Source organism: Rana temporaria, chromosome 9 (assembly GCF_905171775.1).
Source record: "Rana temporaria chromosome 9, aRanTem1.1, whole genome shotgun sequence".
Taxonomy (NCBI): domain Eukaryota; kingdom Metazoa; phylum Chordata; class Amphibia; order Anura; family Ranidae; genus Rana; species Rana temporaria.
In genome coordinates this window covers 4,574,360-4,592,940 of record NC_053497.1, presented here as the reverse complement: position 1 = coordinate 4,592,940, position 18,581 = coordinate 4,574,360, and the positions used below count along the sequence as shown (strand labels likewise).

Sequence of the window (18,581 nt, the reverse complement as noted above, 5' to 3'; positions counted from 1 at the left end):
AGGGCCCTCCCTGCTGGGGACCCTGGCCAGCTCGGGGCCCCAGGCAAATGCTTGCTTTGCCTGTTGGGTTCCGACGGGCCTGGCTGCGGGACTGGGAGTTCCTTCTTGATTGACAGTCTTCCGAGAGGCTTCCGACGGTCGCATCCATCGCGTCACGATTTTCCGAAAGAAGCCGAACGTCGGTGCGCAGGCGCCGTATAGAGCCGCACCGACGTTCGGCTTCTTTCGGCTACTAGTGACGCGATGGATGCGACCGTCGGAAGCCTCTCGGAAGACTGTCAATCAAGAAGGAACGCCCGCTCCCGAAGACCCATACCCGGAAGCGACGGAAGAAGATGCATCTCGAAAACGGGTAAGTACGGCTCGGATTTTAATACAAATAGCCGATTCCCCTAGACCGAACGAGCAGGAAGCTAAGGGGAAAATGTGTTCTCTAAGGCTGCATTCACACCTGAGCGTCGGTCGTTCGGCGTTTTTTTCCGGCGTTTTGTCGCGCGTATTCATGCTTATTTGCGCGTTTGCATACAGCGTCGTGTGACGTTTTTGTACTTTGACGTTTTTTATTTTAGCCAATAGGAAAAACTATCATCTTTTCAACACTTGTTGCTATGTTGGTAGATTTTTTTAATCTTCTGCATGGGCGACAAGTTCTATTTATTAAAGCGACGAAACGCCCGTAGCAAACGCCCGTTGTCGCGCAAGTCGCTTGAATCGAGCGTTTTCATTACTTTCTATGGGCAATGGAAACGCTCAAATACGCCCAAACCGCCCGATACGCGCGACAAAAAAGGGTCCGGAACTTTTTTTGGCGTCAGGCGCATCAGCGTTCAGATGTGAACCATCCCCATAGACTTTCATGTATTTTGGTCCCTCTGGCGTTTGTGAGCGTCGCGCTACAGGCGACAAAACGCCTAGGTGTGAATGGGCTCTAAGGGTGAACCTCCGCTTGAATCCCTTATCAGTGAGAGGCTAGGTTACACATGGACGCTGCGTTCCCTGTAAAAGCAGAACACAACACTATGGAAAGTATAAGTATTGCAGCTCCTAATTGTGCGTTGCGTGCCATATAGTGAAGCGCATGAAAAGCGCGCTTCTTCACGGTCACTTAACGTGTTCGTTTTGCGGTTACGTGAGGCACTGCATGCATTGGTCTTTATTCTTACAGTAGAGAAGTCATTAATTATAACTATTTGTGAATTGGGACATTTAAACTTGCTTTTTTTTTTTTTATTATTCCAATCTAAATTTAGTAGGAGTCGGAGTTGGTGCATTGTTTTCCGACTCCGACTCCAGGTACCCAAAATTTCCCCCGACTCCGACTCCTCGACTCCGACTCCACAGCCCTGCCGCCACCTACCTTTTTCATTTTCCTCCGTCTCCGACATCCTCCTTATTACAAGGCGCCGCGGACTTTTTCGACGAACCGCGGACGATCATCAACGTCCTCCGGGCCTCTATCCACCGACGGTCCTCCGGCCTCTATCCACCGACGGTCCTCCGGCCTCTATCCACCGACGGTCCTCCGGCCTCTATCCACCGACGGTCCTCCGGCCTCTATCCACCGACGGTCCTCCGGCCTCTATCCACCGACGGTCCTCCGGCCTCTATCCACCGACGCCCTTATGGCTCCTCCGGCATTCTAACTCTCCCCTTCCTCTCTTCTGGGCTGGAAAGGAGAAGAACACGAGAGATTAGAGAATGGGACAGATGGACGGCGGTGGCGGCTCGGTCGACGATCATCACAAATAATAATGTCCTCTAGGGGAAAGAAGCGGGGTGCCTGAGAAGTGTTGTGGGGGGGGGGGGGGGGGCTCACCTGGTGATAATAGGGGTGAAGTTTCCTCTCCATCGCTCGCTGGCCCCTGCCACCAATGCCCAGATCCAGCTGGGTTTTCTGAGCTCCCTTCGCTCTTCCCTCCCCCCACCACCACGGGATTACCACAGATTGAATGCTGAGCCTTTAAAACGGGTGGGGGGGGGGTGGGGGGGGGAGGGACACGGGGGGGGCAGTGACATAGGGAATCTATACACTGGAGGCAAAGCCTCATTATATGAATGTGGCCCAGATTCAGGTAGGGGGGCGCGCACTGATACGGCGGCGCAGCGTCTCGTCTTTACGCTACGCCGCCGTAAATTACAGGAGCAACGCTGTATTCACGAAGCACTCGCAAGGACGTCATTGGCTTCGACGTGAACGTAAATGGCGTCCAGCGCCATTCACGAACGACTTACGCAAACGACGTAAAATTTTGAAAATCGCGACGCAGGAACGACGTCCATACTTACCATTGGCTGTGCCTCCTAATAGCAGGAGCAGCCTTACGACGAAACCGACTTACGCAAACGACGTAAAAAACTACCGCTCCGTAATTTTGCGGCGGCGTAGCGTAAAAGGGGCCGGCGTAAGCGCGCGTAATTCAAATGATCCCGTAGGGGGGCGTGGATCATTTCAATTAGGCGCGTTCCCGCGCCGAACGTACTGCGCCGTCCCTAAAATTTCCCCGACGGGCATTGCGGCAAATGACGTCGCAAGGACGTCATTGGCTTCGACGTGAACGTAAATGGCGTCCAGCGCCATTCATGAACGACTTACGCAAACGACGTAAAAATTTTGAAAATCGCGACACGGGAACGACGTCCATACTTACCATTGGCCGCGCCTCCCTAATAGCAGGAGCAGCCTTACGACGAAACCGACTTACGCAAACGACGTGTAAAAAACTACCGCCGGGCGCGCGTACGTTTGTGAATCGGCGTGAGTATGCAATTTGCATACTCTGCGCTGACAACTACGGGAACGCCACCTAGCGGCCAGCGGCAGAATGCACCCTAAGATACGACGGCGTAAGAGACTTATGCCAGTCGTATCTTAGGCTGCAGTCGGCGTATCAAGCTTTCTGAATACAGAAAATACATACGCCGGCGCAGCTTTTGAATTACGCGGCGTATCTATGGATACACCGGCGTAATTCGTACTTGAATCTACCCCATGGAGGTTTACAGATTGATGGCAAGGAAAGTTCTACCCGTTGAGACGCATTCCGGCGCGGAATTCCCAGACGCCCCAGAAAGTAAAGCGCGCCGAGACAAGGGGGGGGGGTGTAAACGCATGCCCATTAATACAGAGGGCAACGTGTTACCTCTGAATAGAGACGGCCTTCGTTCCCTGGGGCAAGTTGCACACAGCGCCATCTGGTGGAGGGCAGGAACGGAATTTTAGGCTCACTCCAAAAAATACACATCAGGCTTCTAGAAACCTTCTGTAAGCATCCTCAAAATTTCACCCCTGAGCCAAGAACTGCTCAGAGGAGATGGGCGTGTTCGGGTATCCCACCTGCTACCATCCCGCCAGGAAGCCGACGCTGCACATGGCTAATCACAGGCACTGAGACATCAGGATCCAACCTGCCCGATGCCGCCAGGAAGCCGACACTGCACATGGCTAATCACAGGCACTGAGACATCGGGATCCCACCTGCTGCCATCCCACCAGGAAGCCGACACTGCACATGGCTAATCACAGGCACTGAGACACCGGGATCCCACCTGCTACCATCCTGCCAGGAAGCCGACACTGCACATGGCTAATCACAGGCACTGAGACACCGGGATCCCACCTGCTACCATCCCGCCAGGAAGCCGACGCTGCACATGGCTAATCACAGGCACTGAGACATCAGGATCCAACCTGCCCGATGCCGCCAGGAAGCCGACACTGCACATGGCTAATCACAGGCACTGAGACACCGGGATCCCACCTGCTACCATCCCACCAGGAAGCCGACACTGCACATGGCTAATCACAGGCACTGAGACATCGGGATCCCACCTGCTGCCATCCCACCAGGAAGCCGACACTGCACATGGCTAATCACAGGCACTGAGACATCGGGATCCCACCTGCTGCCATCCCACCAGGAAGCCGACACTGCACATGGCTAATCACAGGCACTGAGACACCGGGATCCCACCTGCTACCATCCCGCCAGGAAGCCGACGCTGCACATGGCTAATCACAGGCACTGAGACATCGGGATCCCACCTGCCCGATGCCGCCAGGAAGCCGATGCTACACATAGCTAATCACAGGCACTGAGACATCGGGATCCCACCTGCTACCATCCCGCCAGGAAGCCGACGCTGCACATGGCTAATCACAGGCACTGAGACATCGGGATCCCACCTGCCCGATGCCGCCAGGAAGCCGACGCTACACATGGCTAATCACAGGCACTGAGACATCTGCATCCCACCTGCTACCATCCCGCCAGGAAGCCGACACTACACATGGCAAATCACAGGCACTGAGACATCGGGATGCCTTTCCAAAAAGAGAAAAGAATATAACCATCTTATGAAATTCGAATTTTCGAACAGAATAAAAAGTATAAGAATAGAAAAGATTAAAATAGAAAATAAAATAATAGAATAGCACAGAATAGAAAATAATATAATAATATAATAAACAATAGGAAAGAATAGAATAAAATAAAATTGAAAGAATATATCAATATAACGGTTTTCTGAAATTCAAATTTTCGAATAGAATAATTTGGAATTGGAATTTCCAAAGAGAAAGAATATAACCATCTTATGAGATTCAAATTTTTGAATAGAATAGAAAGCACAAGAATAAAAAAGATAAAAATAGAAAACAAAATAACAGAATAGCAAAGAATAGAAAATAATATAATAAACAATAGGAAAGGATAGAAAAAAAAATAATAGAATATAACTGTTTTCTGAAATTCTAATTTCGAATAGAATAGAAAGGAATAGAATAGAAAAGAGTACAATTAAAAATAAAATAGTAGAACAGAACAGAATAGAAAATAATACTAATAGATTAGAATAGAATAGAATAGACTAAACAATAGAAAAAGAATAGAATTAAATTAAATAGAATATAACCATTTTCCAAAATTCAAGTTTTGAATAGAATAAATTTCAATTAGATTTTTCCATAGAGAAAGAATATAACCATCTTATGAAAAGAATAGAAAAGATTAAAATAGAAAAGAATATAATAGAATAGGATAGAATAGAAAATAATAAACAATAGGAAAAATGTTTATGAATTAAAATAGAAAGAATATAATAATATAACTGTTTTCTGAAATTCAAATTTCAATTTAGAATAAATTAGAATTAGAATTAAAATTTCCGAAAAAGAAATAACATGACCATCTTCTGAAATCCAAATTTTGAATAGAATAGAAGGGAATAGAATAGAATCAAATAGAAAATAAAATCTAAGAAAAGAAAAAGAATAGAATAGAAAAAACAAAAAGAATAACATTAAATAGAAAGAATATAACAATATAACTATTTTCTGAAATTCACAGTTCGAATAGAATAGATTTGAATTTAGAATAGAATACATTTGCATTTGACTTTCCGAAGAGAAAGAATATAACCATCTTCTGAAAATTGAATAGAATAGATTTTTTTTAATAGAAAATAAAATAATAGAATAGAAAAGAATAGAATAGAATAGAAAAGAATAGAATAAAATAGAAAGAATAGAACATTATAACCGTTTTCCGAAATTCAAATTTTGAACAGAATAAATTTGAACATCGAATAGAATAAATTTGAATTAGAATTTCTGAAGAGAAAGAATATAACCATCTTCTGAAGTTCTAATAGAATATAAAATAATAGAATAGAATATAAAAGAATATAATAAACAATGGAGAAGAATAGAATAAAAAAAAGTAAAATTTTAATTTGAATAGCAAAAATTTAAATTGAAAATAAAATTATAGAAAAGAATAGAATAGAACAAACGATAGAAAAGAATAGAGTGTAATAGAAAGAATAAACAATACAGAACAAATTTGAATTTCGAATAGAATAAGTTCAAAATCGAATTTCTGAAGAGAAAGAATATAACCGTCTTCTGAAATTCGAATAGAATAGAATGGAATAAAATAGAAAAGAATAAAATAAAATAAAATAGAAAATAAAATAATAATACAGCATAGAAAAGAATAGAACAAACAATAGAAAATAATAGAATAAAATAGAAAGACAATAACAATATAACTGTTTTCTGAAATTTAAATTTTGAACAGAATAAATTAGAATTGTTGAATAGAATAAATTCAAAATAGAATTTCTGAAGAGAAAGAATAAAACCATCTTCTGAAATTTTAATAGAATAGAAAGGAATAAAATAGAAAAGAATAAAATAAAACAGAAAAGAATAGAAAAGAATAGAATAAATAGAAAAGAATAGACTAAAATAGAAAGACTAAAACAATATAACTGTTTTCCAAAATTCAAATTTCGAACAGAAAAAAAATTAATTTTTGAATAGAATAAATTTGAATTAGAATTTCTGAAGAGAAATAGAATAGAAAAGAATAAAATAGAAAATAAAATAATAGAAAAGAATAGAACAAACAAAAGTAAAAAGAATATAACAATAAAAACCGTGTTACGAAAATTCGGAATAGAAGAAATTAGAATAGAATGGAATAAAATAGAAAATAAAATAATAGAATAGAATATAAAATAATAGAATAGAACAAAAGGAAAATAATAGAATACAATAATGTAGAAAGAATATAACAATAAAACCCGTTTTCCAAAAATTCGAATTTGGAATGAAATAGAAAAAAAATAGAAAAGAATAGAATTGGAATAGAATACATTGAAACAGAATAGAATAAATTAGAATAGAAAAGAAAAGAACAAAGGAAAATAATAGAATAAAATAAAGTAGAAAGAATATAACAATAAAACCCGTTTTCCAAAAATTCGAATTTGGAATGAAATAGAAAAAAAATAGAAAAGAATAGAATAAATTGGAATAGAATAAATTGAAACAGAATAGAATAAATTAGAATAGAAAAGAATAGAATAGAACAAAGGAAAATAATAGAATAAAATAAAGTAGAAAGAATATAACAATAAAACCGTTTTCCAAAAAATTTGGAATAGAATAAATTAGAATATAATAAATTGGAATATAATAGATTAGAAAACAATAGAATAAATTAGAAAATAATAGAATAAAATAAAATAGAATAAATTGGAACAGAATAAATTAGAAAATAATAGAATAAATTGGAATGGAATAAATTGGAATATAATACATTAGAATAGAATAAATTGGAATAGAATAAATTGGAATAGAATCAATTGGAATAGAATACATTAGAATAGAATAAATTAGAAAAGAATAAATTGGAACAGAATAAATTAGAATAGAATAACATTGATCAGAGCTGGGAGGACGGGACCACAGGTAGGTAGGTGAGGGGTGTCTGTAGACTGAAGGTGGACAATGTCCCTGGTATAGGACTGTAGGTTATTTATGTTCCTCCTGAAGCCTGATGGAAAACCCTCCAGAGAGGTGGCCCCTCCCCATCCTGCCTTGTTGCTAGGACGTTGCTAGGACGCTCCCAGCTGACACGTGATGTGGGCGTATCCCTGATCTCGGAGTCCCACTTGCGGGTCATCTGGATGAGTGGAATACCTGACTCCCCCCTGAGCGCAGTGGTTCCTCCCACTATCTTGCGGAGATGTATGAGCTGCTGGGAGATACCACTGTGTGTGACGGGGGGTGATGATGTACAGACCCCGGAGTGGAATGTCAGTCACCTCATAATAGAAGGATATGGAGGGAGGAAAGTCCTGACATGAAGGCGCCATTACCTGACATCTCCCTTCACAGACAGCTCAGGCCTAAGGCTTCGGGCCTACTGAGCCCCCTGAGTGACGTATGAGACATATTATATATTATATACACACACTGAGGGACATCCTCCGCCTTCTCCTCTATACACACATATAGCGGGCTCTGCCGTTCCGGACTACACTTCCCGTCACTCCCCGCGGCGGAAGTCGGGGCTGTCCGCGGTGGGAAGGAGGCCGCGGGGCATTGTGGGAAGTGTAGTCCGGAGGTGAGCGGCTTCCTGTACAAAGTGTAAAAGGCAGAATGTAGTGCGGGGGATGGGGCAGGACGCCGGCTACTGTCTATAGAGAGAAGAACAACAAGCGCCCCGCACAGCCCGGCCATGGAGGAGGTGGACCGGATCCTCATCCACTCCCTGCGGACCTCCGGCACGTAAGTGTCCATCAGAGGGGGAGGGGGGGGTCATGTGACTCGAGTCCCCCCCCCCCCCTTCAATACATGTCCCCCTCCCCCCCTCCTCCACCCAATACATGTCACCCCCCCTCCCTCCCCCAATACATGTCACCCCCCTCCCTCCCCCACCCAATACATGTCACCCCCCCTCCCTCCTCCACCCAATACATGTCACCCCCCCCCCTCCCCCACCCAATACATGTCACCCCCCCTCCCCCACCCAATACATGTCACCCCCCCCTCCCCCCAATACATGTCACCCCCCCTCCCTCCCCCACCCAATACATGTCACCCCCCCCCCCTCCTCCACCCAATACATGTCACCCCCCCTCCCTCCCCCATCCAATACATGTCACCCCCCCCTCCCTCCTCCACCCAATACATGTCACCCCCCCCCTCCCCCACCCAATACATGTCACCCCCCCCCTCCCCCACCCAATACATGTCACCCCCCCTCCCTCCCCCACCCAATACATGTCACCCCCCCCTCCCTCCTCCACCCAATACATGTCACCCCCCCTCCCTCCCCCACCCAATACATGTCACCCCCCTCCCTCCCCCACCCAATACATGTCACCCCCCCTCCCTCCCCCACCCAATACATGTCACCCCCCCTCCCTCCTCCACCCAATACATGTCACCCCCCCTCCCTCCTCCACCCAATACATGTCACCCCCCCCCTCCCCCACCCAATACATGTCACCCCCCCCTCCCCCACCCAATACATGTCACCCCCCCTCCCTCCCCCATCCAATACATGTCACCCCCCCTCCCTCCCCCACCCAATACATGTCACCCCCCCTCCCTCCCCCACCCAATACATGTCACCCCCCCTCCCTCCTCCACCCAATACATGTCACCCCCCCTCCCTCCCCCACCCAATACATGTCACCCCCCCTCCCTCCTCCACCCAATACATGTCACCCCCCCCTCCCTCCTCCACCCAATACATGTCACCCCCCCCCTCCCTCCTCCACCCAATACATGTCACCCCCCCTCCTCCCCCACCCAATACATGTCACCCCCCCCTCCCTCCTCCACCCAATACATGTCACCCCCCCTCCCTCCTCCACCCAATACATGTCACCCCCCTCCTCCCTCCCCCACCCAATACATGTCACCCCCCCCTCCCTCCCCACCCAATACATGTCACCCCCCCTCCCTCCCCACCCAATACATGTCCCCCCCCCCTCCCCCACCCAATACATGTCCCCCCCCCTCCCTCCCCACCCAATACATGTCACCCCCCCTCCCTCCAATACATGTCACCCCCCCTCCTCCACCCAATACATGTCCCCCCCCCCTCCCTCCTCCACCCAATACATGTCACCCCCCTCCCTCCCCCACCCAATACATGTCACCCCCCCCCCCTCCCTCACCCAATACATGTCACCCCCTCTCCCTCCCTCACCCAATACATGTCCCCCCCCCCCCTCCCCCACCCAATACATGTCACCCCCCCTCCCTCCCCCACCCAATACATGTCCCCCCCCCCCTCCCTCCAATACATGTCACCCCCCCTCCCTCCAATACATGTCCCCCCCTCCTCCACCCAATACATGTCACCCCCCCTCCCTCCTCCACCCAATACATGTCACCCCCCCCCCTCCCTCACCCAATACATGTCACCCCCCCCCCCCTCCCCCACCCAATACATGTCACCCCCCCCTCCCCCACCCAATACATGTCACCCCCTCTCCCTCCCCCACCCAATACATGTCACCCCCCCCCCCTCCCTCACCCAATACATGTCACCCCCCCCCCCTCCCCCACCCAATACATGTCACCCCCCCCCTCCTCCACCCAATACATGTCCCCCCCCCCCTCCCTCCCCCACCCAATTACAGTCGCCCCCCCCCCTCCCCCCCCAATACATGTCACCCCCCCCCCTCCCCCACCCAATACATGTCCCCCCCCCCCCCCCCCCACCCAATACATGTCACCCCCCCCTCCCTCCCTCACCCAATACATGTCACCCCCCCCTCCCTCCCCACCCAATACATGTCACCCCCCCCTCCCTCCCTCACCCAATACATGTCTCCCCCCCCCTCCCTCCTCCACCCAATACATGTCACCCCCCCTCCCTCCTCCACCCAATACATGCCACCCCCCCTCCCTCCCCCACCCAATACATGTCACCCCCCCTCCACCCAATACATGTCACCCCCCCCTCCCTCCCAATACATGTCACCCCCTCTCCCTCCTCCACCCAATACATGTCACCCCCCCCCCCCTCCTCCACCCAATACATGTCACCCCCCCCCCCCCTCCTCCACCCAATACATGTCACCCCCCCCTCCCTCCCTCACCCAATACATGTCACCCCCCCTCCCTCCCCCACCCAATACATGTCACCCCCCCTCCTCCACCCAATACATGTCACCCCCCTCCCTCCCTCACCAATACATGTCACCCCCTCTCCCTCCTCCACCCAATACATGTCACCCCCCCTCCCTCCCCCACCCAATACATGTCACCCCCCATCCCTCCCCACCCAATACATGTCACCCCCCCCTCCCTCCCTCACCCAAAACATGTCACCCCCCCTCCCTCCCTCCCCCACCCACTACATGTCACCCCCCTCCCTCCCCCACCCAATACATGTCACCCCCCCCCTCCCTCCCTCACCCAAAACATGTCACCCCCCCTCCCCACCCAATACATGTCCCCCCCCCCCCCCCTCCACCCAATACATGTCACCCCCCCCCCTCCCTCCTCCACCCAATACATGTCACCCCCCCTCCTCCCTCCCTCACCCAATACATGTCCCCCCCCCCTCCCTCCCCACCCAATACATGTCACCCCCCCTCCTCCCTCTCCCACCCAATACATGTCACCCCCCTCCTCCCTCCCTCACCCAATACATGTCACCCCCCCCTCCCTCCCCACCCAATACATGTCACCCCCCCTCCCTCCCCACCCAATACATGTCACCCCCCCTCCCTCCCCACCCAATACATGTCACCCCCCCTCCCTCCTCCACCCAATACATGTCCCCCCCCCTCCCCCACCCAATACATGTCACTCCCCCTCCCTCCCCCACCCAATACATGTCACCCCCCCCCCTCCCCCACCCAATACATGTCACCCCCCCCTCCCTCCCCCCCCCATACATGTCACCCCCCTCCCCCACCCAATACATGTCACCCCCCTCCCTCACCCAATACATGTCACCCCCCCTCCCTCCCTCCCCCCCAATACATGTCACCCCCCCTCCCTCCTCCACCCAATACATGTCACACCCCCTCCCTCCCTCACCCAATACATGTCACCACCCCCCTCCCCAATACATGTCACCCCCCCTCCCTCCTCCACCCAATACATGTCACCCCCCTCCTCCCTCTCCCACCCAATACATGTCACCCCCCTCCTCCCTCCCTCACCCAATACATGTCACCCCCCCTCCCCCACCCAATACATGTCACCCCCCCTTCCCTCCCTCACCCAATACATGTCACCCCCCCCCCTCCCTCCTCCACCCAATACATGTCACCCCCCCTCCACCCAATACATGTCACCCCCCCTCCCTCCCCCACCCAATACATGTCACCCCCCCTCCCTCACCCAATACATGTCACCCCCCTCCCTCCTCCACCCAATACATGTCACCCCCCCTCCCTCCCCCACCCAATACATGTCACCCCCCCCCTCCCTCCCTCACCCAAAACATGTCACCGCCCCTCCCCACCCAATACATGTCACCCCCCCTCCCCACCCAATACATGTCACCCCCCCCCCTCCCTCCCTCACCCAATACATGTCCCCCCCCCCTCCCTCCCCACCCAATACATGTCACCCCCCCCTCCCTCACCCACCCAATACATGTCACCCCCCCTCCCCCACCCAATACATGTCACCCCCCCTCCCTCCTCCACCCAATACATGTCACCCCCCTCCTCCCTCCCCACCCAATACATGTCACCCCCCCCTCCCTCACCCACCCAATACATGTCACCCCCCCTCCCTCACCCACCCAATACATGTCACCCCCCCTCCCCCACCCAATACATGTCACCCCCCCTCCCTCACCCACCCAATACATGTCACCCCCCCTCCCCCACCCAATACATGTCACACCCCCTCCCCCACCCAATACATGTCACCCCCCTCCACCCAATACATGTCACCCCCCCCTCCCTCCCCCACCCAATACATGTCACCCCCTCCCTCCCCCTCCCAATACATGTCACCCCCCCTCCTCCACCCAATACATGTCACCCCCCCCTCCCTCACCCAATACATGTCACCCCCCCCTCCCTCCCCCACCCAATACATGTCCCCCCCCCCCCCTCCCTCCCTCACCCAAAACATGTCACCGCCCCTCCCCACCCAATACATGTCACCCCCCCCCTCCCTCCTCCACCCAATACATGTCACCCCCCTCCTCCCTCCCTCCTCCACCCAATACATGTCACCCCCCTCCTCCCTCTCCCACCCAATACATGTCACCCCCCTCCTCCCTCCCTCACCCAATACATGTCACCCCCCCCTCCCTCCCCACCCAATACATGTCACCCCCCCTCCCTCACCCACCCAATACATGTCACCCCCCCTCCCCACCCAATACATGTCACACCCCCCCCTCCCTCACCCAATACATGTCACCCCCCCTCCCTCACCCAATACATGTCACCCCCTCCCTCCCTCACCCACCCAATACATGTCACCCCCCCTCCCTCACCCAATACATGTCACCCCCTCCCTCCCTCACCCACCCAATACATGTCACCCCCCTCCCTCCCTCACCCAATACATGTCACCCCCCCCTCCCTCCCTCACCCAATACATGTCACCCCCCCTCCTCAATACATGTCACCCCCCCTCCCTCCTCCACCCAATACATGTCACCCCCCCTCCCCAATACATGTCACCCCCCCTCCCTCCTCCACCCAATACATGTCACCCCCCCTCCCTCCCTCACCCAATACATGTCACACCCCCTCCCTCACCCAATACATGTCACCACCCCCTCCCTCACCCAATACATGTCCCCCCCCCCCCCCTCCCTCCCCCACCCCATACATGTCACCCCCCGCCCTCCCCCACCCAATACATGTCACCCCCCCTCCCTCACCCAATACATGTCTCCCCCCTCCCTAATCCACCCAATACATGTCACCCCCCCTCCCTCCCCCACCCAATACATGTCACCCCCCTCCCTCCTCCACCCAATACATGTCTCCCCCCTCCCTAATCCACCCAATACATGTCACCCCCCTCCTTCCCCCACCCAATACATGTCACCCCCCTCCCTCCTCCACCCAATACTTGTCACCCCCTGGGGGGAACTAACACTGCCCATCACCCTGAACACACCATCCCCACCGTGAAACATGGTGGTGGCAGCATCATGTGGTGGGGATGCTTTTCTTCAGCAGGGACAGGGAAGCTGGTCAGAGTTGATGGGAAGATAGATGACCCTAAAGTACAGCCAGAGCTACAATGGAATGGTTTAGATCAAAGCATATTCATGTGTTAGAATGGCCCAGTCACAGTCCAGACCTAAATCACATTGAGAATCTGTGGCAAGACTTGAAAATTGCTGATCACAGACGCTCTCCATCCAATCTGACAGAACTTGAGATATTTTACAAAGAAGAAGAATGGGGAGAAATGTCCCTCTCTAGATGTGCAAAGCTGGTAGAGACACCCCCAAAAAGACTTGTAGAGAAAGGGGGTTCTACAAAGTATTGACTCCGGGGGGCGCCATACAAATGCCCCTCCCCCCCACACTTTTCACAGTTTTATTTGTATAATTTTCTTTCCTCTTCACAATTATGTGACACTTTGTGTCTCTCACATAAAATCCCAATAAAATACATTTATGTTTTTGGTTGTAACGTGAGAAGATGTGGGGAATGTCAAGGGGTATGAATACTTTTTCCCAGGCACTGTATATAGAGGGGTATGAATACTTTTTCCAGGCACTGTATATAGAGGGGTATGAATACTTTTTCCAGGCACTGTATATAGAGGGGTATGAATACTTTTTCCAGGCACTGTATATAGAGGGGTATGAATACTTTTTCCAGGCACTGTATCGGTGACCCCCCCCCCCCCCCCCCTCACACTTCAAGGGACTGTCCTCTTTATTGTGGTGACCGTCCCTTTAACATATCATGCTTCTTCTTCTTCTCTGTCATGTGACTACAGATAGACTCTGTTCTTTCCCGATCATGTGACTTCCTGTGTAGGATCTCCAGTCTCATGGTCACGCCCCTAACCATATACAGCATCTCACAAAAGTAAGTACACCCCTCCACATTTTTTTTTGGTAAATCTTTTCATGTGACAACACTGAAGAAATGACACTTTGGGGTAGATTCGCGCATTTTTACGGCGGCGTAGCATATCGTATTTACGCTATGCCGCCGTGAGGCAAGTGCTGTATTCACAAAGCACTTGCCTCCTAAGTTACGGCGGCGTAGCGTAAATGGGGCCGGCGTAAGCGCGCCTAATTCAGATGGGGGGGGCGTGTTTTATGTAAATGTTTGGTGACCCGACGTGATTGACGTTTTTTACGAACGGCGCATGCGCCGTCCGTGGACATATCCCAGTGTGCATTGCTCCAAAGTACACATTGGTTTCGACGTGAACGTAAATTATGTCCAGCCCCATTCACGGACGACTTGCGCAAATTACGTAAACATTTTCAAATTTCGACGCGGGAACGACGGCCATACTTAACATTGGCTACGCCACCTAGGAGGCAGGTTTATCTTTACGCGGCGTATCTCTTACGGAAACGGCGTATCTTTACTGCGACGGGCAAGCGTACGTTCTTGAATCGGCGTATCTAGTCATTTACATATTCTACGCCGAACTCAACGGAAGCGCCACCTAGCGGCCAGCGGAAAAATTGCACCCTAAGATACGACGGCGCAGGAGACTTACGCCGCTCGTATCTTAGCCTAATTTAAGCATAACTGGTTTCCAGAATACGCTTAAATTTACGACGGCGCAGATTCAGAGTTGTGTCGTCTACTGATACGCCGCCGTAACTCTCTCTGAATCTGGCCCTTTGTATCTACAATGTTGTGTAGTGAGTGTGCAGCTTGTATAACGGCGTAAATTTGCCGTCCCCTCAAAATAACTCAACACACAGCCATTTAACCACTTTCAGCCCCGGACCATTATGCAGGTAAAGTACCCGGCCAGTTTTTTGCGATTCGGCACTGCGTCGCTTTAACTGACAATCGCGCGGTCGTGCGATGTGGCTCCCAAACAAAATTGGCGTCCTTTTTTTCCCTACAAGTAGAGATTTCTTTTGGTGATATTTGATCACCTCTGCGTTTTTTTTTTGTTTTTTTTTGTGTTTTTTTTGCGCTATAAACAAAAATAGAGCGACCATTTAAAAAAAAAAATGCAATATTTTTTACTTTTTGCTATAATAAATATCCCCCAAAAATATATAAAAAATAAATACAAAAAACTTTTTATTTTCTCAGTTTAGGCCGATACGTAATCTTCTACCTATTTTTGGTAAAAAAAAAAATCGCAACAAGCGTTTAACGATTGGTTTGCGCAAAATTTATAGGGCCAGATTCACATATCTTTGCGGCGGCGTAACGTATGTCCTTTACGTTAATCCGCCGCAAGTTTTCATCGTAAGTGCTCGATTCACAAAGCCCTTGCGTGTAAACTTGCGGCGGCGTAGCGTAAAGCCGTTCGGCGCAAGCCCGCCTAATTCAAATGGGGCGGGGACCATTTAAATTAGGCGCGTTCCCGCGCCGGACGTACTGCGCATGCTCCGTTTTTGAAATTTCCCGCCGTGCTCTGCGCGAAATGACGTCGCCCCGACAGTAATGTTTTGAATGGCGACGTGCGTAACGTACTTTCGTATTCCCGGACGACTTGCGCAAAAAAGAAAAAAAAATTGAAATTCGACGCGGGAACGACGGCCATACTTTAACATGGGCTGTCTATTGTTGCACCACCTCAATAGCAGCCGTAACTTTGCGACGCGAAAAAGCCGACTAGCGACGACCTAAGAGAATGCGACGAATGTGCGTACCTTCGTGGGTCGCCGTAAACAGCTAATTTGCATACCCGACGCGGAAAACGACGCAAACTCCACCCAGCGGCGGCCGAAGTATTGCATCCTAAGATCCGAAGCCGTACGCCTGTCGGATCTTAGCCAAATGCCGTCGTATTTTGTTTGTGAATTACAAATAAAGATACGACGCGGCAAATTTGAAAGTACGCCGGAGTATCAGCAGATACTCCGGCGTACTTCTTCTCTGAATCTGGTCCATAGTGTCTACAAAATAGGGGATAGTTTTATTGCATTTTTATTTAAAAAAAAACGTTTTTACTAGTAATGGCGGCGATCAGCAATTTTTTTTTTTCGTGACTGCGACATTATGGCGGACACATCGGACAATTTTGACACATTTTTGGCACCATTGTCATTTTCACTGCAAAAAATGCTATAAAAATGCACTGATTGCTGTAAAAATGACAATTGCAGTTTGGGAGTTAACCACAGGGGGCGCTGAAGGGGGTTAAGTGTGACCTCATCTGTGTTTCTAACTGTAGGGGGGTGTGGCTGTAGGTGTGATGTCATCGATCGTGTTTCCCTATATAAGGGAACACACGATCGATGACGGCGCCACAGTGAAGAACGGGGAAGGTGTGTTTACACACAGCTCTCCTCGTTCTTCAGCGTCGGGGACCGATCACGGGACTCCAGCGGCGATCGGATCCCGCGGCCGCGGAGCTTCGGACCAGGGCGTGTGCCCACGGCTGGGCACTTAAAGAGGACGTACAGGTACGTGCTTGTGCCCAGCTGTGTCATTCTGCCGACGTATATGTGCAAGAGGCGGTCCTTAAGTGGTTAATGTCTAAACAACAAAAGTGAGGACACCCCTAAGTGAAAAAATGTCCAAATTGGGGCCCAATTAGTCATTTTCCCCTCCCCCCGGTGTCATGTGACTCGTCGGTGTTACAAGGTCTCAGGTGTGAATGGGGAGCAGGTGTGTTAAATTTGGTGTTATCGCTCTCACTCTCTCATACTGGTCACTGGAAGGACAACATGGCGCCTCATGGCAAAGAATTCTCTGAGGATCTGATATAAAGAATTGTGTCTCTACATAAAGATGGCCGAGGCTATGGGGGGCTCAACCTGCGGCCCTCCAGCTGTCGCTGAACTACAAGTCCCATCGTGCCCCTGCCTTTGGGGAGTCAGGCTTGTAACTGTCAGCCTTGCAATGCCTCATGGGACTTGTAGTTCCGCAACAGCTGGAGGGCCACATGTTGAGCACCCCATGGCCTAGGCCAGTGACCTCGGCACCCCAGATGTTTTGGAACTACATTTCCCATGATGCTCATGCACTCTGCAGTGTAGCTGAGCATCATGGGGAAATGTAGTTCCAAAACATCTGGGGTGCCGAGGTTCTCCATCACTGGCCGAGGCTATAAGATTGCCAAGACCCTGAAACTGAGGTGGCCAAGACCAGCCAGCGGTATAACAGGACGGGTTCCCCCCCCCCCCGAAAGCCCCCCCGCCTCACAATGGTCCACCAAAGAAGTTGAGGTCACGTGATCAGCGTCATATCCAGAGGTTGTCTTTGGGAAATAGATGTATGAGTGCTGCCAGCATTGCGGAAGGGATGTGGGGAGGGGTCAGCCTGTCAGTGCTCAGACCATACGCTGCACACTGCATCAAATTGGTCTGCATGGCTGTCGTCCCAGAAGGAAGCCTCTTCTAAAGATGATGCACAAGAAAGAGCCGCAAACAGTTTGCTGAAGACAAGCAGACTAAGGACATGGATTACTGGAACCTGTCCTGTGGTCTGATGAGACAAGATAAAGGTATTTGGTGTCAGATGGTGTCAGGCGTGTGTGGGGGAGGGGCCAGGTGAGGAGGACAAAGACAAGTGTGTCTTCCCTACAGTCAGGCATGGTGGTGGGGGGAGGGTCATGGTCTGGGGCTGCATGAGTGCTGCCGGCACTGGGGAGCTACAGATCATTGAGGGGACCATGAATGCCAACATGTACTGTGACATACTGAAGCAGAGCATGATCCCCTCCCTTCAGAGACTGGACTGCAGGGTAGTATTCCAACATGATAACGACCCAAACACCTCCAAGACCACCACTGCCTTGCTAAAGAAGCTGAGGGTAAAGGTGATGGACTGGCCAAGCATGTCTCCAGACCTAAACCCTATTGATCATCTGTGGGGGATCCTCAAGCGGAAGGTGGAGGAGCGCAAGGTCTCCAACATCCACCAGCTCTGTGATGTCATCATGGAGGAGGGGAAGAGGACTCCAGTGGCAACCTGTGATGCTCTGGTGACCTCCATGCCCAAGAGGGTTGAAAAATAATGGCAGCCACACAAAATATTGACACTTTGGGGCCCAATTTGGACATTTTCACTTAGGGGTGTCCTGACTTTTGTTGCCAGCGGTTTAAACATCAATGGCTGTGTGTTGAGTTATTTGTTATACAAGCTGTACACTCCTCCCCCCCCTGTACACTCCT

At 50.1% G+C, this 18,581-nt stretch overlaps 2 protein-coding genes across 3 annotated transcripts in view; one reads left to right on the top strand and one right to left on the bottom strand.

Moving 5' to 3' along the window:
• Positions 1–1,699, bottom strand: part of CACNA1F (calcium voltage-gated channel subunit alpha1 F) — a 167,712-nt gene extending 166,013 nt beyond the window's left edge. Inside the window, exon 1 of the mRNA XM_040322711.1 lies at positions 1,358–1,699. Coding sequence (XP_040178645.1) covers positions 1,358–1,385 — 28 coding nt within the window. The 5' untranslated portion in view covers positions 1,386–1,699. The remainder of the gene's footprint in view (positions 1–1,357) is intronic.
• Positions 1,700–7,889: 6,190 nt separating this feature from the next.
• The window catches only part of CCDC22 (coiled-coil domain containing 22), a 50,807-nt gene continuing 40,115 nt past the window's right edge, over positions 7,890–18,581 (top strand). Inside the window, exon 1 of one of the 2 annotated variants that reach the window (XM_040322709.1) lies at positions 7,890–8,077. In XM_040322709.1, the coding sequence (XP_040178643.1) occupies positions 8,028–8,077 (50 nt within the window). In that variant the 5' untranslated portion in view covers positions 7,890–8,027. Of the gene's footprint in view, positions 8,078–14,290; positions 14,344–18,581 lie in introns of those variants that run through there. The other variant, XM_040322710.1, reaches the window with a different exon arrangement.